The sequence below is a fragment of the Pogona vitticeps genome, chromosome 4, assembly GCF_051106095.1.
Source record: "Pogona vitticeps strain Pit_001003342236 chromosome 4, PviZW2.1, whole genome shotgun sequence".
In the NCBI taxonomy this organism is placed as follows: domain Eukaryota; kingdom Metazoa; phylum Chordata; class Lepidosauria; order Squamata; family Agamidae; genus Pogona; species Pogona vitticeps.
In genome coordinates, this window is record NC_135786.1 from 217,152,387 (window position 1) to 217,176,815 (window position 24,429).

At 40.5% G+C, this 24,429-nt stretch overlaps 2 protein-coding genes across 3 annotated transcripts in view; one reads left to right on the top strand and one right to left on the bottom strand.

Annotated features, from left to right (window-relative positions):
- Nucleotides 1–8,076, top strand: part of DCSTAMP (dendrocyte expressed seven transmembrane protein) — a 28,846-nt gene extending 20,770 nt beyond the window's left edge. For both annotated transcript variants that reach the window (XM_078393676.1, XM_020783448.3), the window contains 2 exons: nucleotides 5,966–6,292; nucleotides 7,157–8,076. In XM_078393676.1, coding sequence (XP_078249802.1) covers nucleotides 5,966–6,292; nucleotides 7,157–7,240 — 411 coding nt within the window. In that variant the 3' untranslated portion in view covers nucleotides 7,241–8,076. The remainder of the gene's footprint in view (nucleotides 1–5,965; nucleotides 6,293–7,156) is intronic.
- Nucleotides 8,077–8,568: 492 nt separating this feature from the next.
- DPYS (dihydropyrimidinase) overlaps nucleotides 8,569–24,429 on the bottom strand; it is a 61,470-nt gene continuing 45,609 nt past the window's right edge. Inside the window, exons 8-10 of the mRNA XM_020783451.3 lie at nucleotides 17,471–17,678; nucleotides 13,677–13,779; nucleotides 8,569–9,222 (exon numbers count right to left, since the gene is read on the bottom strand). Coding sequence (XP_020639110.3) covers nucleotides 13,711–13,779; nucleotides 17,471–17,678 — 277 coding nt within the window. The 3' untranslated portion in view covers nucleotides 8,569–9,222; nucleotides 13,677–13,710. The remainder of the gene's footprint in view (nucleotides 9,223–13,676; nucleotides 13,780–17,470; nucleotides 17,679–24,429) is intronic.

A 24,429-nucleotide genomic window follows, 5' to 3' on the forward strand; every position in this document is an offset into this window, starting at 1 on the left:
CACTTGGGCTTATTCTAACTACCTTTATAGTTAAGGGGAGTTGCCTCACTAAGAGGTGAAGGAATATTATTCAGTTCAGCTGATGAGTTGTCGACAACGAGAGATGGATTTTCTATTTTCTATTATACGAGGCAGGCATAGGTTTTATACAAAAAAAAACCTAAGAGTATGTGTGAATTTATATGTGTCTTTCCATTATTAAAGGGTGCCTCTTTCTTTTGACAAGTGGGAAAGGAAACAGTTACATTTGAACTATGACTGCTTAGAGGAGACAGGCTTGAAAACAGAATTGTAACTAGTTACTTGAAAAAGTAATTTCCAAAGACCTGGCTTAGACACACTCGTTTTAGGAGCTTCCGTTTGAGAAAGAAAAAACTCCCAGGCCGGGAAGAGTAGAAGGCCATACCTGTTATTCCTGCTGTTTCCACCACCATGTTGCAGGCCAAGCAAAGAAGTAGGCCACTTGTCTAGATCAGCCACATTACCATGAGTGACCAGTGGACTCTAAAAATCCTGCCTGATTTGTTCCTGTGTATGAAGTCATGGATGGTGTAAGCCTTGTAGGAAAAATCAAAATGTGAATTGCCACCATTCAGCATGACATCCCATTCAAGTCATGTTGAGCTGGGTGTCACTTCAAAGGCATTTCTACCTTCTCTGACCTCTTGCTATTGAGCCCTTGCCTCCATTCCCTCCAAGGAAAGCAAGCATTGCCTTGGAAGGAAACAGGCAGGTTAGCTTATCTTACACATTACAAACGACTTGCAAGGATATGCCTTAGTGCTAATGATGGCTGGACATCCTCTCTGGTGGTGATGGCAGTGAGTTGAGAGTAGAAGTGAGATCATCAAGCAAGATCATAGACAACTTTTAAAGACATAGCATTAAATAAAAGAAAGAAATGTAAAAATCTGACATTTCCTACTGCAACAGCAAGAATAAGAAGGTCCGTGGAGTTGGAAGATGCTTGGAGTCTCCCTCAAATACTGGTCTTTATTATCAGCTTGTCCTGCTATCTCCATGGAAAGACAGACAGAGAAAGGGCTACAGAGATGGAATAATCCCTCCCTCATAGACCAAACAGGTTTATTGCATAGAGAAATACAAAATACAACTAGTTGCTAGTAGTAAAGAAGTTATTCTTCCACAAGGTCAGAAAGGAAGGTGCCTTGGAACAATGGCATATATAGGATGGGGACCCAAGATTTCAGAAACAAATCATGTCTTAAAGGAACTTATATCTCTTTCTATAACATGTTCCTTCAGACATGTAATTCCTTCAGAACTGGGTGCTTGAGCAATTCGCTTGCAAGGAGGCCCATATTTACTTCCCAATAACCAATCACAAAGCAAAAGCAGGCGAATCAACATGTAGATTGAAGCAAGCCCATGTTAGGATAAACACATGTAATCTATTAAAGAAGCTCTAGTAAGATGCTAATTGTATCACCTAGTCTGGCCTTAGAAACATAGCCAGACTCAGCTGCTCATCATTGCTCAGAGCGCTGCCACCACATGTGAGTAAGCACTGCTGACAGAGGAAGAGTCCCTGCAAGACACATTCAAAGCTTGAATGGAACCTGGGCAATTACGAGGACATTTGGAGGGTCATTTTCTCCATACAGAACAGAGAGAAGGGGGCAGAATTCTGTAATCACTCCTTGCAACATGAAAAACCCATGCACTGTGAAACGGACCTCCATGAGCTCTCTCATGTAAAGGATACAATCCCTTGGTAACTTTGGAAATGGAAGGATATCCAGTAAGCAATGAGGCATTTCTTTGCGTTAGTAACATAGCTCACATTTTTCCTCCTGTCTTTTTTTTTTTACCTCTCAGCAGGTTCCTTTCCCATTACCACCTGTTACAGCAGGTTGTGCTGAGCAATCAGTTTCTCCTTTTCACCCTAAAGAAACCATTTATCCAAGAAGCAATTATAAGAAACTCAGGTGTTCCAAAAAGCAGGGCATTTGGGTTCACCAACAGAGCTAGTGCTTAGCGTCCAATGACAACGAAACAGGAAAGGATTTTAAATAACACCTGCTGCTGTGTTATGGCACAGTGAAATCTCCTCTCTCTCTCTCTCTCTCTCTCTCTCTCTCTCTATGTGAGTCGTCAGGTAATTTATTGTTCAAAAAGTAAATAAAGCAGGAGCATAGTATTTGTCTATGTGTCTGTCTGTCAACAGGCAGGCGGGAACTGTAGTACCTGTGAGGGGAAGCTATGTACAACCCTACAAATATCAGATTTGCATCTGTGCCTGATCACACCTCCTGCCAACCTAGCAGTCCGAAAGCGTGTAAAAATGCGACTAGATAAATAGGTACCACCTCGGTGGGAAGGTAATGGCATTCCATGCCTAGTCGTGCTGGCCACGTGACCACGGAAACTGTCTACGGACAAACACTGGCTTGGAAACGGGGATGAGCACCGCGCCCTAGAGTCGGACACGACTGGACTAAATGTCAAGGGGAACCTTTACCTTTACCTGATCACCCCCTCTGCGCAATTTAGGACATGCAAATACATTAGTAGCCACAGAGCTCCTCCTTCTGCAGTAATTACCAACATAATTTGTGAGGTACAAATTAATCCCTGACAACTGTTTCTAGTGTCAAGGTGTAGTCCCTCAATCAACAAAGAAAAAGGGGTTGAGTGTGGATGCACTGACCTTCTTTTCTTCCATTAGCACAAGCAACCCCTATTTAGGTAGAAGAAATATTAGGGATCGTGGTCTTGTTCCAAGGAATGAGAACCTATTTTTGGTAATTAAGCACAAAACTAAAGCTTTATTCCCTAGGGTACTTTGGCAGACTGTCTGCAAGGCCAGGTCATCATTGCAAAAGGTCCCCGTGCTATTTAAAATCTATTTCTGAAGTGTAACAGCACTGCAATCATTCAATTTTAGTCTTAGTATATTTTTACTGCTCCAAGGCTGGTGTTAACATTCTGAGTTTGCATTCTTGCAAACTATAAGTAGGTTCATGGTTGCACAGACATTTCCAGGGGTTCTTGGAAGAAAACCAAGCAGGGAACAGCTGTATCCTATTGTTTGTCCTAGCAGTATAGAAGTTAGAGGTCTACTATCTCTGAGCTCAAAGATTCATAATTTAGTTATCATTAAATAATAACCAGTGACAGGTGCACATTACCTATTAAATCTTGCAATAGCTTTTTAAAAAAATAACATTAAGACCATTGCAACATTCTATGGAAATAAAATATTTATGGTTAGTAGTGGCAGCCACTGTGATTGTCCAGTCATTTAGTCTGGAGATTACCTTTTCTCAGTTATATAGGATCTTTAGTACCCTGAATTATGGTGCTATCAGCCTGCTCTGGTAGCTCAGTACTCACCCTAGTGACCAATTATTAATATGTTAAAAGCTCTCCAATACCAATTTTTGGAAGGAATTAGCATGTGGTTTATATTTCTATGCCACATTTGTGTTTTGCTTTTCCTCCTGCAAACCACTTTTGCAGCCACTTTTGCTATTTTAGGACACATTAACAGTAGTCTACAAATCCCGTAAGGTACTAGTCCCCCTCTATTCAGCACTGGTTAAACATCATCTAGAGTTCTGTGCCCAATTCTGGACACTGCACTTTAAGAAGGTTGATCACAAACTGGAATAAGTTCAGAGGAGGCCGACAAGGATGATCAGGGGACTGGAAACCAAGCCCTATGAGGAAAGACTGGAAGACCTGGGCATGTTTAGCCTTGAGAAAATAAGACTGAGAGGGATATAAGAGCACTTATAAAATTCTTGAAAGATAGCCATACAAAGGAGGGACAGGAGTTGTTCTCAATCATTCCAGAGTGCAGGACCCACAACAAAGGGGGTCAAGCTACAGGAAGCCAGATTTAGGCTGACTACATCAGGAAAAACCTCGTAACTGTTAGAGCAGGATGACAATGGAACCAATTACCTCGGGAGTTGGTGAGCGCTCCAACTATGGAGGCATTCAAGAGAAAACTGGACAGCCATCTGTCAGAACTGCTTTGATCTGGATTCCTGCCTTTTAATCCCTGTCCAACTTAATTATTCTGTGATTTTTGAAGCATACAGTCAATGAAAGGGAGGGGGTTAAAGCTGTGTGGCAGGTTGACATAAGCAATAATAGTCAACAAAGTTGAACTTCATGGAGGATCAGAGATTTGATGCTAACTCTCCATAGCTCAGGTCAAGTGTTGGGTCTAGTCTTTACTGTCCTCCACAACAGATTGCAATGTTGTACTCCCTGCCCATTAGCCAGCTGCAAGTTACCTAAGTCTCATAAAACTATTGGGCTACACCAGGGTCTGCCTTATTACTAGGGGAACTAACTAACTTGAAAATAAACTGGCTAATATATAATGTAGGGAGATAATATAAATATGTGGGGGAGCTACTGAACTTGAAAACTTCCAGCGTGAAAATGCCTTTACACAAATCCTTGATCCAGCTACTGGGCCAGTCTGTGGTTTGAGGTGCCTCCTATTTTGTTCATGAGCCACCTGTGATAGCCACACATTGGGGACAGTTATGACTGCAAATTAATTTCCAAATGCAGATTAAGGCAAGCTTGTGTTACAATAAAGAGACCTATTACTCTGCTTCTAGCAACGTGTAAATCATTTCTTCTCTTGGTCCTCAGATCCTATCCATATTAAGAAAGCCTAAAATTTATAGGGCCATATTAGCTTAGAAAAAAAGATGACTGAAGAGGGTTATGATGGAAGATGGCACAATTATGTGTACCGCGGAGAGAATATTGACAGACTGTATTTTGTTCCCTCTGCTATAATACTTAAACTTAGGTTTCATTCAGTGAAATTACTTTAGAGTAGATTTAACACAGAGAAAAAGCACTTCTTGATTCATAATTAATGCATTGAATCCACTAGGTGTGCATAATTTTTTTCATTTCATTATTCTGTTCATTTTCAGCATTAAAAAGTACATTTGTTTCATTCGTTGTTCATTAAAATTAAATTCACTGTTCATTTGTTTACACTACATTTATTTCATTATGGTTTTTATGCTTCTTGGCTATCCTTATTTTGTTTTCCCAGAGAGCCCAGAAGAATTAAGTTGGTGACTGCTAGGAAGTAGGTAATAAAACAGATGAATCTGTGAGCCTTATTCAGACGCTAAGAAAATAAGGGGTTTAATCTGAGTGCAGGTGAGGAGTGCCAGTCTCACTCCCCCTATTGTTGTTCTTTGAGTGTGGAGAATGCAGTCTGAAGTGAGTGTTCTCCACATTTAGAATACGTATATTTCTACATGATCATGTAATAAGTGTGGACATGGAGCACATTATCTCCTCTTCAGATTGTTCCCCTGCTGGGAAAGCATGTGAAGGCAGAACTAGCACTTTTCTCCTCCCAACAAATTCGGAGCCACCCCTTTCTGCACACCTGGTGATGGCTTTAATCTTGTTCCAGAGTGACTCTTATTATTTTCTTATCCTAAGCCTTCTCAGCTGTACTACACATGAGGCCTTCAGAAGTTTCATAGGTGCTGCGAGGTATTTATCAAATGACCACGCACCAGCATAAGCAATGGTCCAGAGCAGGTTTGAGCATCAATTAAGAGAGTATGTATAACAAAAAACAGAACAAAAGGTGGAGGACACTTTCAAGATTAAGATTTTTATTTCAGCACAAACTTTTGTGGATGATAATTCCTCTCTTCAGGGACAAAAAGAAGCCCGAAGAAGTGGACTCAAATCCATGGAAGCGCCTACTGAAATGCATTTGTTAGTTTTAACGATGGCACATTGTGTTTGATCCCTTTGTTACATACATTGATATCCTATAACATGAGGTTAAACATACAAAATCCTTGTTATGTTTCATTGTTGAATTGTAATTCTTCTTCAGGATGGGCTTTGAAGTGTAAGATGTTAGATATTTTATGGGAGGGATCCACATCAATGCTGGCTTCATTTGTTACCATTTTTTAAATGTTTTCCCGAACAGAAAAATGCTGGTAAATTCATCTTCAGTGATGGTGAGATTGCTGCCAACAAGACTTCCTTTAAGATTCCTGTCTTTGAGCACGCCTGCATCCCTACACCAGTCCACTCCCTTTCGGAAACGTGGATTCAACTGGGACCTATCATCTTTTTTTTAATTGTGCTTGGGCTGTTGACTTCTATGCTTACACAACTAAAAATACTGGTGATGACATCGTTCTTTCCCACCACAGACATGAAACGGATAGAGTATCTGCATGCAAAATTATTGAAAAGAAGATCAAAGCTCTCAGAGAGAAATGTGAAAAGGAAACTAAATTCATTTGCAACGGTAAATTACAAACAGCGTGGAATATAGTGCCAGTTTGGCATTTAAAACTTAATAGCCTGGTCCTGAAGTTCCACCTAATGCAGGAGTAGAACCTCTGTCTGACTGAAAGTTCTTAACTACAATTCCCTTGATCATGGGAATTTAGTCACCATTGACCATGGTGACTAGGGCTTTTGGAAACTGAAGTCCAAAATATCTGAAAGGCCAATGATTTCCCACTTCTATTCTAATTTGACTAAGCTGTCCTTATCCTTGAGGTGACAATGTTTCCACATTTTTAATGAATAGTACCAGAAAAATATTTATATATATGATAACAAACAGGTAAATCCATTTTTATCTATTGGGCACTCCTATGCTGCTGTTGTAAGTAACACATCTGTGATAAAAGGGTTGCTTAGATCAATTTCAGGTGCCATTTCTACACATATAACCATGACTATATCTCATTTAGAATGGCATGGGAACACAGCAGTTAAGGTCCATAATTAAACCTTTCCCAGACATTCTTGGACTACAGCTCCCAGAAACCATAGCTAGCACAGTGTTTGTTCAGGGCTTCTGGGAGTTAAAGTCCAGGTTTGGGAACCCCTATCTAAATCCAATTGTTAAACCCAACTGGGATAGACTCACTGAATCAATTATATAAAGGTACTGACTTCCTAATTTCAAATTGTTTCAGTGGGTCTACTCTAATTAGGGCTCACTACTGGATTTATATGTACTTTGGTTTCCCTTCTCCTTCTTCAGACAGACAGAGAGAAAAAAAGAATGTGAAAATTTAACTCCCTGTTCCTGAACCATGAAAGACATGAGGCAAGGCATCTGTAACTGTAAAAATAATTCTTTCCCTTTTCTCTTCAGTTACATTTCTGGTTCCCCATCCTCCAAGCAATGAGGAGTTCCAAGAAGAAAGAGAAGGATGTGTCCGAAGACAGCAACATATAACAATGCAAAGGACGTCTTTAAAGAACCTATGTGAATGGAACCGCCCCCCTCCCAGTGGATTTAATTTTTCTCACACTGGATTAGTTTTCCCATCTTAAACTCACCAAGTGATTTAGTAGTAAAGTGACTGAAATATACAACTGGTGAAGTAATAACTCTACCTAATTCATATTTCTTCCAATATAGTTTTGATGTGTTTCCTTGTGCCTTCTATAGAAACTGAGATGTTCAGTCCCCGCCTCCTGCGAGGTCTTCGTCCCTTCTGCGGCTCCTCTCTTTTCTTTGCCACTCTTGTGTGGGTGGATATTTTCTTTCCTGTTACATCTCTATCATCACCCAAGTGTCATCAGTCCCTCCAGCCACCTTCCACTTCATGTTTCATTTTTCACAGATGAAAGAACTTCAGCTTTCGACTCAACGTGAACGATGCAAATTTGAAACGAAGGGTTTTAGTTTTTGAGAGCCAATTAGGGTTACTGGATTTCTTTTCTAATGTTGCTTCCAGCCATGCTGTGACCTCGTTCTCCCACCAATCGTTCTTGCGTGCACGAGTGACGGCTGCTTATACAAAACCTCAACTTGCCCTCTGAACTCACCGCATTCCACCACATTCTAAAATGTAGAATTTCTGCTTATTTTGTGTTTTTCTAAGGCAGTGAAAAACGATATTGTGTTAGATCTGGGGGGGGGGGGGAATCCCCAAATCAGATCAGCTGCAGTTTGAAAAATTAATGAAAGAGTGACCCAGTTGTTTTACGATAGCAATCCAAACTGGCAGAACCAGTCCAGTGACAAACCCACAATATGTCCTATATAAAATGTATAAAATACTAAAAGGGTCTGCATGTTTCTTCTTTTTCTTCCCCTTCTCCCCCGACTAAATCTCAAAACTAAGTTACATAGTTTCCCGGAGAAATTGCTCCATACTTCTTTATGACCTGCTTTAGTTCATGGTTCAACGCTTCATTTAGATGTACTGGTGGACTTGTAAACAGAAAAAATAGAGAATTCAGATGTACAGAAAGGGGGTTTGTTCTGGCACACAGTGTGCAGTGGGAAAATTTGGCAAAACATGTGTGGTATGTGTGAGGGTCCTAGGTTTAATCCAAGCTAGATCTGGCAACAGGATCTCATATTATGGTCAGACAGATTTCTTTCTGGGACCGATGAAGGAAAACATTGCTCTCTTCAGAAGTAATATCCTCTTGAAGACCAAGACTTTTTCATGAAGAGAACGCTTTGGAAAGTGTCTGGAGCTCCAAAGTTCTTTAGAAGCTCAGTTTCGGAAGACTTCAGTTTTAAGCAAGAAAGATGCTGGAAGCAGTTAGTTACTGGCTGTAATCTTTATCAGATGTATCCACGACCCCTTGATTTATGCTCAAGTCTATTTGCAAACTAGACACCTATTGAATGATGTATAGTAGTTCTTTTCCAATTATCCTACCTTTTCTCGTATAAGTTAGAAACAAATGAGGTTTAGAGCATGGCAAAACTGTACAATAAGAGGAAGAATCCTTTATCTAAAAATAAAAATGATAATAAAAATAATAATTAAAAAAATCAAAGTATATAGATACCCAAATGCAAAAATATTATTTTTCCATCCCTTATTATGGACACCTTCTTGATTGCTTCTTGTTAGCAGGCTGATCCCATAATTAATTACAGTTTTGACATCTTAATTATGATATGGCTCTGGGGTTTTTAAATTCCCTTGTGTCCTCATTTAAAATCCCCAGTGGCCTTGAGAAAATGTTCACATGATAATATGGTAGATGATTCACAATGAAACAGCTTATCTTTCTAGAAGTTTCCAAGAGACAGTAGTGGTCAAAAATAATAGAAGGGAAAATGCCATTTACACATTGACATAATCAGAGCTGTATTGCCATACTAGTAAATCATTTAGGAATCTTCAAGGGTAGAAATCAGAATTGTAGGGTAATGTGGCTCCATTATAAGAACAACAGAATCGCTTTCATCTGTAAAGGCAAGACAGAAATGATATTAACCTTCAAAAGTCCTCCCATTTATAACCAGCTCCATTTGGTACAACAGTTGATACTATTGCCAGAAAGGGCTGTGAGCATACAGTGACTGTACTCGTAACCTCAAGATTTCGTAATATGCTTTACGTGGAGCTGGTATATTGAGTTTGGTTTACAGATTGCAACTGGTACAAATGCAATAGCTGACTGTTTGGGGAAGGTACTCTTATTATGCACATGGACTGAAAAGTCTGTTCTGGTTTCTAGTTTCGTTTCTATGCCCAGATATTTTCCTGGTTGTTAGCCTTTAGTTGCCTTTAGTGATTTTAATGAAGTATTTTATAATTTTACCACTGTTTATTGTTTTGTTCTATTGCGCGTTTGGATGTTTTGCTTTTTTACAATTGTAAACTACTTCAGACAAGGGATGTGGTGGCGCTGCGGGCTAAACTGCAGAAGCCTCTGTGCTGCAAGGTCAGAAGATGAACCATTGTAAGATCGAATCCACGTGACAGAGTGAGCTCCCGTCGCTTGTCCCAGCTCCTGCTAACCTAGCAGTTTGAAAGCATGTAAAAATACGAGTACCACCACGGTGGGAAGGTAACGGCATTCCATGTCTAGTCGCGCTGGCCACGTGACCACGGAAACTTTCTACGGACAAACACTGGCTCTACGGCTTGGAAACGGGGATGAGCACCACCCCCTAGAGTCAGACATGACTGGACTAAATGTTAAGGGAAACCTTTACCTTTAAACTACTTTAGAATATTTTAACAGTATCTAAATGTTCTTAAATAAATATATAAAAGCAATGATATTCGGGCTATGTCTTTTTCCTAGGCATGCTCATAGGACCAAAGCTATGAAAAGTAATTTTGCACATTTCTTCCTACTATTTGAACAGCTCCAGTTGCAGATGTAACACGCTCTGTCACTTTCTTCATCTCACCCATTCCACCAGCACCTAGACACCATACTTCCGTATAGAATAGCTGAACTGGAACAAACATCAGTATTTCATTGCCTCCTGGTCTTTGATATTGTCAGAGGAGTGATGGAAATCTGATCACTGATTCTAAGAAGCCTTACTTCCTTGAGACCTACGGATCCCACCACTGAGTAAGTAAGCCATGATATTCTTCAGGCCACATACCTCAGTGGGCTGTGTTCTGTCTTAGTCATGTATTACCAGATGTGGGATAGAGCTTAGTGGCCAACCCTAGGACCCCATCAGTGTAGCTGCTGCTGCTTTTCATTTCCCTTCCTGAGCAATCGAGGCAGGACAGGAGGAAGAAATCACAGTCTTTGTTTGCCTTTTGCTTGCTCTTGGTGCTCACCTTTGGAAAGGTTGGGTCTAAAGAGAGAAGGCAAGCCAATGGGCTGGGGTCGCACTGGCAAGTACAAAGGAAGGGCCCTAAGTACAATTTAGCCAAGGGCCCACAAAACCCTTTTTGTTTTGATACTCGAATAATTTTGTTATAGCCACGTGACCAGATGAGACAATAGGAAAAGGAGCATGGTACGCCTGAAGTGTTTTCTCTTTTTATCCTGTGTAGTAAAATTCTTCAACTGACAGGCTAATCAAATTCTGAGACCAGTTGCTGGAAAGAGGTAATATAATGAGGCTGTAAAGCAGACACCATGGTGGAGACTGAGGTGGTCTGCTAAGAAAAAGCACTGGCAGATGTGTTATGGAATGTAGCCTTAACTGCTGGCAGTCAGTATCGTAGTAGGGGGGCAGCAGCTAACTCGACCAGCTCATTTGAATGGGTGACATCAGTACAGAGTGCTTCTTGGTCAATACTGGTGTGTTTGCACAGTGCTGAATACAGTCCCCATCACACACCCACACAGTCTCCCAGAGGTTGGGCAAGAATATTCTTTCCCCTCTGTTACCACACAGAGGTTGCTCAAGGCCTCAGCAAAAGAACCAGGTTCATTTTTTGAACCAAAGTTCATTTTTTGAACTTCAAGCTCAAAAAATGAGGGCTGAAGAGTAGATTCTACCATGGCATTCTTCCAAGGGAGGCCACTTGAGGCTGTATGTCTGTCACAGTGAAGTAACAGACAATTATTATTAAGAACAAATTACTGTGCGATTTTATTTTTAAAAGTTAGCTTTGGAAGATTGCCTTTCTCTTGCTATTACCTTTAGTAATATATGAGCAGGACATTTGTTAAAACACACACACACACACACACACACACACACACACACACACACACACACACACACACACACACATCGGTTAATCAAATAAACTGCATTGCTGTTTTGTTTGCTTAATTACATTCCACTGTGTGCAGCCAGCACCAAGAATATTGATCTATTTCTAGATCTTTAGAGATTTGCTGGGGCCAACCAGAAACCACGTTAGACGAGAATAAGTGGCATTATAAATAGTCCTTGCTGCTACCTCAGGCCTTGACAGAGACAAAGATAAGTTTGTCTGGCTCTGCAATATGGTCTCTCAGGACCTACAACGCCCACAGTTCCTTAGCTTCTGTTGGCATTTCCTCTGCACAGGCAGGGAGAATCAAGGGGGTCTGACAGGAGTAGAGAAAGACAAGTGCTGTGTAATAATCAGCACAGTGAGATTCCAAGAATGAACAAGCTGGTATGCCTGATCATGATTTACAGGCCCCAGAACATATGTGAGTCAATTAATTAGGCCTGTAGTTTCCAGAAAGCAAGACAAACTGGCATTAGATCCCAGGGAGAGAACTACATTTGTTAAATGTGTATAATTAATACACATGCATGTCATATTGTCATGTCTGGCTGTAAATACAGATCTAGCAGTCAGACATGTGAGAAACTTTTTTTAAAAAAAGAAAAAGACATTGAGCAATCTCCCAATTTTTCAAATAGACAAGGCCTTTCGGGATGATGATGATGATCATGGTGATGATGATGACTTAAGCTGCTTAGAAACAGCTTAGTGGTTTGTAAGGGACACTACGGATCATGGAGTCCAGCCTCTATCAAAGAGGAACAGTGGGGAACTGAACATCCAACCTCTGTCTCTGCAGCCAGTGACCTGATCCACTACGCTGTCCAGCAGTTTGGAAATTATATATCAAGCCCAGAGAAATCATTCTGGCTTGTTGCTTGAGGAGGCACATTTTCAGCACCATTTAAATAGCGTTTTGAAGGGAATTGAACAGTAACAGCTGCTCCAACTCCTAATGATGCACATTGCAATAGTCGATGCTTCTCTCTTGTCACTTTGCTCATGTGAGCAGCAACAAGTCTGGACAGGTTCCTACTCATGTGTAGGCTCTATGCATGGACAAGAACCCAGATTTTTTCCAGGGTTCTGATTTACACATAGAGCCTCCAACTCACGCAACAACCCTTCCTCAGACTCACTGCTGCTTACCTGAGAAAAGTAACAAGGAAGGGGGCAGGACTAGCTACTGCTCTCTGGCCTTAATGATCATAGATTGGAGAATGTCTGCATAGAGCTTTCGTTAGGTATCAAGAGCTGCATCTCGCTTTATGAGCCTGCACAAGTGTTAAGATCATCAGGAGAGGCCTTCCTCTCAGTTCCACCACCTTCACAGGTACATCTGATGGGACACAGGAGAGGGCCTTCTCTGTTGCTGCTCCCAGACTTTGGAACTCTCTCCCACAGGATGACAGGCTGGCCCCATCTTCACCGTCTTTTTGGATGCAGGCAAAGACCTTTCTCTTCAGGCAAGCCTTCCCTTAGTGACTGGCTGTCTGAGAAATGGACTATTGTACTTCGCTGCATGCCGTGTATTTTTGCGTTGCTTATATTTTTGGGTATTGTATTCATTAATCCTTTTAGTATTGTATACTCATTGTTATTAATGTAAATACTGTCTTTTAATTGTTGTAAGCTGCCTTGGGTCCTTTTTAAGGAGATTATTTATTTATTTATTCGATTTTTACCCCGCCCCTCTAGACAACGTCTACTCGGGGTGGCTTAAGTTAAAATTAAGGAGATAGGTTAAAATTATGAAATATATTTATATGTATTTCTATGTATTGATTATATACTCTCTCTGTGTGCGTATGTGTACTGGACACACATATACAAAAATAGATAGATAGATAGATAGATAGATAGATAGAGAGAGAGAGAGAGAGAGAGAGAGAGAGAGATGTAGATGTGTATTTTTGTATGTGTATCCAGTACACATACACACAAACATGTGCCTGACAGTGTGTTTTGAGGGTCTCACGGGCTAGGCAGTGGCTAAGTCTTCTAATGCTGCGTTTTCAATTCATAATTATTCTTAGCTAATCTGAGTACTTTTTCTGGTAGAAGAACTGAGTATAAATCAAACAAACCAGGGTAAAAAACAAGCTAACAATTTGAGTCTTGTGATGTGGATCTGAGCCCACTGAGTGTAGTATGCAAGTACACTTGGAGTGAGAAACAAAGCAGTTTATATTAAATACTGAATGCGGCAAGTACCTGTAGAAGATGAAACGGACTGTGAGATTTATTTTCATTGGGTAGTGGGTGAAATCACTTTGCCCATATACGGTGCTCTCTTGACAGGAACAGGTTGGCATACCTGCAATGACAATGACGGGTTTCATTGCTTTGTATTCTTCTTTTGCTTTCCTAAATAACAGTCGAAACCAAAACTGCACATTGCTGTTTAATGGCTGAAGACTTTATTCTTAGCAGCATCGATCTGTGGCTTGCTTTATGACAACTTTTCTCATCTTCTCAATTTACTACAGCTTTTGAGATCTCCCTTAGAAATCATCTCCATTTGGATATGAGATCTCCATATGGACCCTTGGAGGTACACTCCTAATGTTCCCGTAAGTGCATGGACATCAAAATTACTCATTTCATATCAACAATATTTCTGGGGGAGGGGAATGTTAATGACTACTCATAAATGCCTGGTCAGACACTTTTGGTTAGTTACCTCTGCCAAAGCTCTGTTACTAGTTTATTTGTCATCTTCTATTCTTGACTGTGGTATTGGCTGCACTTTTACATACACCCTTGCAGCACAATGCAGAATGCATGGAATTCGTTGTGAGTCTTCCTGTTGTATCTGCATTCTGCATCAATCTGAATTCCTAGCCCATGGTGTAAGTAGCAGCCATAGCATGGAAATGAACCTTACGTTTATTTATTTATTTATTTATTCCATTTATACCCCGCCTATCTGGTCATTGCGACCACTCTAGGCAGCCTTACGGTCCTTGATCAGAAAGAAACATCCAACTAATGATGAAGTAAACACTCAGCCCTGTATATTTACTCATAAGTAAGTGCTTCTCTGTTTAATTGGGCTTAACCCCAAGGAAGTCTACATAAGATTACATTTGGCAGAACATACTCAGAGTAAATGTTAAAGCCACTAAAGGCATCTAATAATTTTTAACTCTGCAGGTCAAATATACTGATTACACCATACCTTCTTAAATCATATGTGATTTTAGCTACAGTGGTACCTCGGTTTACGAACGCCTCAGTTAACATAATTTTTTGGTTTATGAAGCAAAATCCATTGAAAATAATGCCTCGGTTTATGTTCTTTTTTTCCGGGGTTTTTTTCAGTTTACGAAGACAACTTCCCCAGGATGCATTGTGCCTGGAGGTTTATAGCACCGCCCCCATTCCTATGGCAACCCGCATTTTGGTTTCTGAATTTTTCACATTATGTAACATTCTGTAGAACGCATTAAATTCGTAAACCAAGGTACACCTGTAGTATATAATGATCAATGGCTTAAAAAATCCTTTTTCCTTTTAGAAACAGTTGGGGCAAAATTGCAAACATTTCATTAAAATTAATCATTTAATTTGAGACTTTTAGTTTAGTAATCCCAACAGAACTTTAAACTGCTGATTCACATGGGTTTGCTCTCTTGTAGACCCCCAGGCCCACCATATAGGAGCCCATAGTCAATACAGTCTTCCTGTTTCTGCCTCTCCCGGGGGGAAAAAAGTCCAAGTTGTGCATTTTATAATGTTCTGAATAATTTCCTGTCATTCTAGATGGGAAAAGCCTATTTTCTCACTTCAGTTACAATTTTTACAGTATTTGATAGATGACTTTTGCTGATGTTCATTCCTGCATCAAATCTGATTGGTGTAAAACACTGAGAAATAGTTTTAATAGATTTTCCAGAGTTTTAGAATCTCCCAGACCTCCAGAAGGGGAGTGTGGAGGGGCTAAAATGACGGCTGCTGTTAAGTAATCCACTACAACCCTGAATATACATGTGGCAGATGTTAACTTATTTTCATAATATAGTGCAGGCCCAGAATTATGAGGGATATATAATTTACAGTGCAATCCTAAACATCTTTATTCAGAATTAATCCCCACTGTAGTCAAGGATACAATTCCTGTATTAAAGCTCCTGTTTCAAATGACCAAGTTTTTGTTTACAGCAAGGAATGAGAACAAGAGATGGAGACTGCAGCTCTGTGTAATTAGGCTGCTAAACCCCCACTGGTTTCAATAGGATTTAATTTAAGCAGGAAACCGCGTAAGACTGCAGCTGGAGCAACTACAATAGGAGAAGCTTTCCTGATGTGACACAAGTCTGAGAAAACTCATTTTCAACAGGCAAGGTTATTGTGGCTTTCTTGGTGTTGCTGGGGTTTAACTCCCATTAATCCTAGTCAGTACAGCCAATCGTGAGGGTATTATGAGAAATGAAGCCCAAAAATATCCAGAGGGGCACAATCCCCCATTCTTGGTTTGCAGTCTTAAGTTAGTTGTGCCACCATGACTGTACTGTCTCTACTGGACAATACAAATGGCTTGTGTCCTCACAATGTGAAGTCATGCATAAGGTTGTAAAGTAAGATTACTGAAAAATGTGCTACAAGATCCAAATTGCTCTCTCTCTCTTTTTTTTTCCTTCTCTTTTTACTTCCTGGATTATGATGGCAGGATGCCTTGACAGGAATGAGCCATGCCAAGGGGATTGCACAAGCCAATGTGGAGTTTGTTTCTTATCACAACCATGGTTTATCATGATGACCAAATAGGTCCATTCACATTTCTTCATGCCTCTTAATAACAACACTGTAAGACTAGTGTTCACTTGACATTTTACTGAATTCCAGCTGAGAGGTCTAAAAGGAATCTATGGATCACTCTGGCATCTCCCACATGTTATGTGCAGGTTTTATGTTAATTCCTATAGTTAGGTGCCTTGTGTGTAGGAATTCTGTAATGTGTCAACTGGTCATAGAAGAGACGGTCTGGCTTCTGATCAATCTAATCAAAACTAACTAGTCGCATTCATGCATTAGCTGTGCAGCTCTGTGCTCCCCCGTCTCCATGTTGCCAGTTTATCAGTTTTGAATTCTCGCCTCAAAGACTTAAAATTCTGAGGGAATTCTGCATGTGGAACAGAATGTAACTACTGTACTGATCCTGCCCCCCTTTGCTGTTATTAGTTTTGGGTGGGAGCTTTCATTAGTGTCTTATTTCCTCTCCATCTGTTCCTGCTGTTATAGGTGCAAGTACTAAAGAAAAATATGACATATGACTAGAACTCTCCTCTACTGAGAAATGTGCATTTGCTAGGGAAGTAAGAACAGAAAAGCAAAGAAAACCCACCCAGGTTTCCTCCTCACAGCAACTTGAGGGTTGCTGGCTGCATTAAGAATTGTTGCCACACAGCTTGTGTTGGCCTTGGGCTGAATAACCCAGAATTATTCTGTATTTGTATACAAGAGCTCAAAATATCTCACAACTCATATGGTTCTTTGAATCCTCCTGTCCTTTCTGCACCATCATGAGGACCTATAACAGAGTTCCTTAAACCTTACGCTTGAAAATACTATTTGCTCCCACCCCCCAATGTAAAGCGCATTAAAATCTGGGAGTTGGTGGGAATGGAACAAGGAAGTTGATGCAATCTTCTGCCTGCATACCAGGGAGTAAGCTTCACTGAGTGAAACGGCTCTTACTTCCATGTAAACATACACAGAATTTCTCTGCATATCCAAGAAAAATGGAAAAAGCTAGTATAAAAAAATTGAAGAAATGTTGCAGGACTAAAGAGAAAGTTCAATAGCTGGACCTTCTTGAAACAATCATACCCTGGAATTACATTTTTTTCTTTTAAAGGAGCTTCAAGCTAAATTCCCAGAGTACACTGGAGGTCTGATCCTTTGCTCTATTTTCTTTTTTCAAAAGAGAGAAAAGGGGGGGGGGAGACCTTAATATATGCAAAGACTTACAAAATACTTCTATTTAAAAGCCAATACAAACATACCTGATCCCGCTGTCTGATCCGTTTGTAGACATATTCAGGGAATGGTGGACGGGGGATGTATCTTCCCTCTCCTGCTGCTACATGGAAGACTCCACTTTGATAGGCCACTTTGCCTCGTGAAATGGTCACCACTGGCACGCCATGGCAGACCATTCCTTCGAATATGTTAAAGTCATTGGCTTGGTGGTGAGTCTTTGCTGAGATTGTTCTGTTTCCCAGGAGAAGAAAGCAATAATAAAAATGATAATTCCAACAGTTCTCTCATAGACGTTTCATTGAGACAAGTATGTTAGGACGGTTTATAGATTATCTGTTTCATTGTACTGTTTTTCTGTACAAGCTCTATTGTGAAAAAAAAACCATTGTGTCTATGCAGGATAACTGCTGTGTCAGGCTCTTAGCCAGCTTCTACTAACTTCATATTGTATAAGGAAAACACCACCATAAATATGGTTTCTGACAAAGAATCTCTGGTTAGATTACTGGACTGCATAGAGAGTGGCAATAAAAGAGTAACCCCAGGAATTTTTCATGGACAAGGGAAGCTTCATTGTGGCATGTCAGCATAGTATGCATGGTTAACATGCACCACTTACAACACAGTGACCAGAATCCTATTGGCTCCATGCAGTGAAAGTAGGCAGATGTGCAAGACAACTGTGTTTCTCAGCTTCCTTTGTTGAGTGAAGGCAGTCTTGTATCAATGGAACAAGAACCAAGAAAGAACTTAATATAACTTCACCAAGAGTGTTTCGGGGGTGAGGAGCAGGCAAAGAAACAGAAGAGGATACCAAATTTCACGGCACCATTTGTAAAAAAACAACAACACTAAAACATTTGGCCAGGACAATTCTAAAATTTATTTTGGTATACTCTGATATTGGATCATTTGAGACAACCGATGTCCTTCCAGAGTCACAATGGCAGGACAGAGGTAAGGGATGAACACTATTTTTTAGCTTTCTTTTTCCCTCCCAAGATGAAATTATTTGTTGCTTTCCCCAGTTCCCTTCCATTGGAATGAAGCTTGATTCATTTCAGGGATGATGTAGAGCTTCTGCCTTCATTGAGGCGAAGACACTGATGGATCCTTGGGATCAACAGCCTTTTCTGGCATAGCCACTTACAGTGTCTCTGGCATGCCTCCTTTCCTCTCCTTCCTATTGGACATTTAATGCTGGAGACAGGCCAGAGACAAAGATTTCTGCATCAGCTGGAAGGAAGTTTCTGAGGCCAGTTTTTCTACGTTGACATGGGACCTATAACTCTGTTTTTAGCAGAGGAAATCTAATTAGCTATATAACATCATTCCAGAAACCAAAGAACATATCTTTAAGCACTTTCTGAAATAATCATATCATAGGCATCCTTCAGTCTCGAGAGACTATGGTAACATGCTCTGAATCGAGGAGTGTCCTCTCCAGAGCATGAAGCCCGGGTAAGGCAATATGGAGGATAGGCTGTTACCCAAGCAGCAAATCCCCCCTCTCCACGTTGCTGAAATGGTCCAATGGAAAGGCAAGAGCCAATACGACTGGTTCCAGCAACGTCGCAGGAGTTGGCAGAACGACACGAACTGCCTTCGGGACTCCAGCTCCGCATTTTGCCTCGAGGTTAACTCCTGAAGCCTTTTCCATCGGTGGATATAGAAACAAGGCAGTGGAGGTTTGAAATTAGAGTTTTCCTTCTCCGAGATGGGCTGCCTTCCATGGCTGACGAGCCCCACCTACCCGGCCTGCTCTTTAATAGTGCAAAAGTATGATCTGATCCTTAAAACTTTCCTGACTCCCTGGCTTATGCAAATCTAATTGGCTTTCCTATTTACCATATTAAGGCCAGATACAAAGTTTGAGAATTTCGCGCACCGTTAGGTGCGCGGTCCTGGGACACGTTGTTTTACAGCAGGAAGTCCCACCCCTAGGCCCCACCCCCAGGCCATGTGGTCAGGAGACAAAAGAAAGCCCAGGAAAAACAACAACAAAAAAACTCAGCATGGCATCCATGCAAACAGACCTGACCTTCGCCCCCAGCCCAGCTTCCTAGGGAAAAGAGTCCAGGGTCCTGGGACACGCTCTTTTACAGCAGGAAGTCCCACCCCTAGGCCCCACCCCCAGGCCATGTGGTCAGGAGACAAAAGAAAGCCCAGGAAAAACAAAAAAATAATCATAATAATCATAACTATACCACAAACACATCATAATATGAACTTTAATACTGTAGCATGGTGGATGTTATAGATATATATTTTTCTTTCACTAAAACAAATTGGAACTGTAGTGCTATAACCCTATTATATGGCACACTGATTTTAAAAATAGCGATCAATTGGTAGTGGCTAACGCCTTGTTGATCACATAGGTGTGAAGTGACTTAATGGCATATAGCAACCACCAGAGTTATCGTTTGTACTGGCTTTTAAAAAAAATAGCATTGGAACATTATTGTATCATAACTCTGGCGGAAGCTGTTTCAGTGATAATTAAAATACTATTCTAATTTTTATTTATTTTTAAAAGATGGACAGTGCCACCACAAAGAATACAATGAATGTTGTGCTGGGATAGGTTCACTAATCTCATATATCACAGCCAGGATAAATTTCTGCCCTTAGGAGGGAGGGAGGGAGGGAAGAGACTAATTGTAAAGATGTGTGCATCTTGTTTGTTTGTTTTTCTGAAAAAAAGGTAAACTTCAGGTGGTATGAGAAAAGATGGAATAACTAAATGAAAATACAGGATAGATCCATGACTGAATGACAGCATCATATAAATGGTGCATAATAACTAAATGAATAAAACATGATGCCACAATAAATCCCCAGCATGGAAGTACCCATGTTACTCTACAACTCCAGCATATTAATCATTCCAGTGTTAAACAGTTAATGTACATATGCATCAGAATAGTGGATGGTTTCATTCATTCATTCAAAATGTTTGGCATAATTCTTGAATAACAAACAAGCTGGGATTTAGCGAGCAAAGTTTCAAAACCTTTTTACTGTTTTGATGGTTTCTTTGTCTCTAGTATTTATCATTCGTTTCAGTACACATATGCCCAATTTCACTGTTTAATTATTATATTTACAACCTCCTTTTTTGGCCACAATCAATTCCCAAAGCAGCTTATCAAGAAAATCTGCAGAAAGGCACCACACAGAAGGTCTATATAAGGTTGCAGGGATGGGGATAGGCTGATGATGTCCAGCGTCCCCCACCAACCCAAGGCAAGAAGTCGATGGTGCTGGTGGAAGCAGAAGCTATATCCGGGTGGGGAACCTATATCGGCTTTGGCCTACATCCAGTTTGGGAAAGTGCTTGAGGGTCATGTTTAAGCATTATGAAGGGCATGCCAGTGTTATGGATACAAGGCAGGGTAAAAGTCAAAGGGTTGTCGATTGATGTGCTCCTTACTAATCTGGGATATTTTTCCATCAAGCACACAAAGCAAAGCTGAGTTCTTTGTCTATTCAGGAGAAAGCCTCAGTGCAGCACTTTCTCAGATTGCAAACTAAACCTCAGTTCCTTGCAATAATGGATTTGGGGCTGCAATGTTGCCTGGCCTAGTAGTTTTCAGAATTTTCCTAGGTAGACTGTTTCAGACTACAGCATAATTACTGTAACATTCCGGCTCTATGCTACTGTCACAGGAGTGAATAATGGTATCGGTTCTAGACCAGAGTATAATTATCTACAACATCCTCAGGGAAGAGAGCAAATGAAAGCACTGGCACATTAAATCTATTGATTCAGGAACAATACACAATGAGTCAAGGAACAAATAAATCCCAAATGTATAGTTAAAAAGTTGGGAGATTTAAAACAACAACAACACCCACTTGAGCTGACTCTGCAATGATTTACAGGTCCATTTGTAGCCTGCCCAGACAAAGAGATGAAGTGTTTAATAGACCAACCGTTGGTCTATCAAGCCTAGTACTGTACGCTCTAGATCCTTACATGGTCTCAGGAAGGCTTCTTCCAAAGGTATTTTATCTGGAGATGGCAAGGACAGAACACACGATCTTGTGGAAGAACAGACTACCTTGTGCCACCTTGTATAAAGCATTTCTGGATGCCTGAAGCCAACTTTTATTAATAAAATCAACTAACTAGTAGGCATTACATCCAGTGACATATGGAGAAAGGTAGCAGCTAAGAGTGAAATACTACAAGCATTCACAACAAATGTGCATCCATTCTTGGCCTGCCCCTTCCAGATTAAAATCAAGAAGTTTTTTCAGAACATCTGTGAATCCTGAAGGAACAGCAGACAGTGCCAAGACAATGATGTGGAAAGAACTACGAACCCCAGGAAGTTGAAACTCTAAGAAAATCAGTCGCACAGAGAACTGTATTACTTGGAAGTCATTTAATAGGCTATGGAGTTAAGTTGGCAGAACTAAAAAGAACCTAAGTAAATAGAAGTTTTGTATCAATACAGTCCTTTGTAAGTACAGACAATAGGCAACTTTACACCTGTGCCAGTGTACTCAGTCCTCCTGAACAGGTACCATGGAAGATTTGATGTTAGCTGCCCCAAATGTTCTTGCTTATCATTGGGCAAAAATTATCTACTATATTCCTTAATTGTACTGAAGTGCATCTGACATGAACAAAGAGAAAAAGAAATACCTTGTACAAATGAGCCATGTACAGTAGTATACTTGTCTCAACAATGAAAATTTAAAAATAGCTATTGGGTCCTAAGGTACAGCTTTAATATTGGGATACCCAATATTATATCGGTGGCACCCATGTTTTCTTGTCACCTGCCAGTTTTCTTGCTGCTTGTAAATTTTTACATAGGTGTTATTATTTTGTAAGCACACACTGGAAGGCTGATGTGCAGAACAAACTCACTGGGCTCAATGTTCCAACTTTGTGGCCTCTGGCTCTGTGTGTGGCCCAGAGGAGTTCTGAAGAAAATTTTAAAAAAGTGAGTAGTTGCAAGTCATTACTTTATTATGAAATGTCCCTAGATGCCCATTATAAAGAAAGGTAGGCTGAGAAGGTGAATAATTCCCAGACTGGGGGAAACATTTTGGGACATTATGAGTGAATAATGGAAACAATTCTCAGGATATGAGTGGACAGCATGGATTGAATAGCCTGTGGCTCTAAGTTTTGTCTGATTATTCCGGACCGGGGAAAAGAACTGTCTTGAGATCTTAGACAATTATGCAGCATTTGGCTTGCTGTTCCAACTGCTTAATCTGCTCATTCTAAAGATCCTTCAGTATGTATCAGATTTATTATATTCTCTGCAGCCAAATATGGAGAAGCTCTATACAGTCAGCAAAAACAAGACCTGGAGCTGATTGTGGCTCTGATCATCGGCTTCTTATAGCAAAACTCAAGCTTAAACTGAAGAAAGTAGGAAAAAGCACTGGGCTAGTTAGGAATAATCTATACCAAATCCCTTATGAATACACAGTGGAAGTGAAGAACAGGTTTAAGGAACTAGATTTGGTGGACAGAGTGCCTGAAGAACTATGGATGGAGGCTCATAACTTTGTACAGGAAGCAGCAACAAAAACCATGCCAAAGAAAAGGAAATGCAAGAAAGTGGCTGTCCAATGAAGCTTTACAAATAGGGAAAGTTACAGCAAATTGAATGCAGACGTCCAAAGAATAGCAAGGAGAGACAAAATGGACTTCTTAAATGACCAGTGCAAAGAAATAGAGGAAAGTAATATAAAGGGAAAAACCAGAGATCTGTTCAAAAAAAATTGGAGCTATTAAAAGAACATTTTGTGCAAACATGGACATGATAAAGGACAAAAATGGTAGGGATCTCACAGAAACAGAAGACATCAAGAAGAGGAGGCAAGAATACACAGAGAAAGATCTGGATGTCCCGGACAACCCAGACAATATAGTTGCTGACTTTGAGCCAGACATCCTGGAGAGTGAAGTCAAGTGAGCCTTAGAAAGCTTGGCTAACAACAAGGCCAGTGGAGGGGATGGTATTCCAGTTGAACTATTTAAAATCTTAAAAGATGATGTTGTTAAGGTGCTACACTCAATATGCCAGCGAGTTTGGGAAACTTAGCTGTTGCCAGATGAGTGGAAAACATCAGTCTACATCCCAATCCCAAAGAAGGGAAGCACCAGAAAATGCTCTAACTACCGTACAATTGCACTCATTTCACATGCTAGCAAGGTTATGCTCAAAATCCTACAAGGTAGGCTTCAGCAGTATGTGGACCGAGAACTGCCAGAAGTACAAGTTGGATTTCGAAGGGGCAGAGGAATGAGAAACCAAATTGCTAACATGCGCTGGATTATGGAGAAAGCCAGAGCGTTCCAGAAAAACATCTACTTCTGCTTCATTGACTATGCAAAAGCCTTTGACTGTGTGGATCACAACAAACTATGGCAAGTTCTTGAAGAAATGGGAGTGCCTGACCACCTTATCTATCTCCTGAGAAATCTATACATGGGACAGGAAGCAACAGTTAGAACTGGATATGGAACAATTGATTGGTTCAAAATTGGGAAAGGAGTACGACAAGGCTGTATATTGTCCCCCTGCTTATTTAACATACGCAGAATACATCATGCGAAAGACAGGACTGGAGGAATCCCAAACTGGAATTAAGATTGATGGAAGAAATATCAACAACTTCAGATATGCAGATGATACCACTCTGATGGCAGAAAGTGAGGACGAATTAAAGAACCTCTTAATGAGTTTGAAAGAGGTGAGTGCAAAAATGGTCTGAAGCTCAACATCAAAAAAACTAAGATCATGGTCACTGGTCCCATCACTTTCTTGGACTCCCTGATAACTGCAGATGGTGACAGCAGCCATGAAATTAAAAGACGCCTGCTTCTTGGGAGGAAAGCAATGACAAACCTCGACAGCATCTTAAAAAGCAGAGACATCACCTTGCCGACAAAGGTCCACATAGTCAAAGCTATGGCTTTTCTATAGTGATATATGGAAGTGAGAGC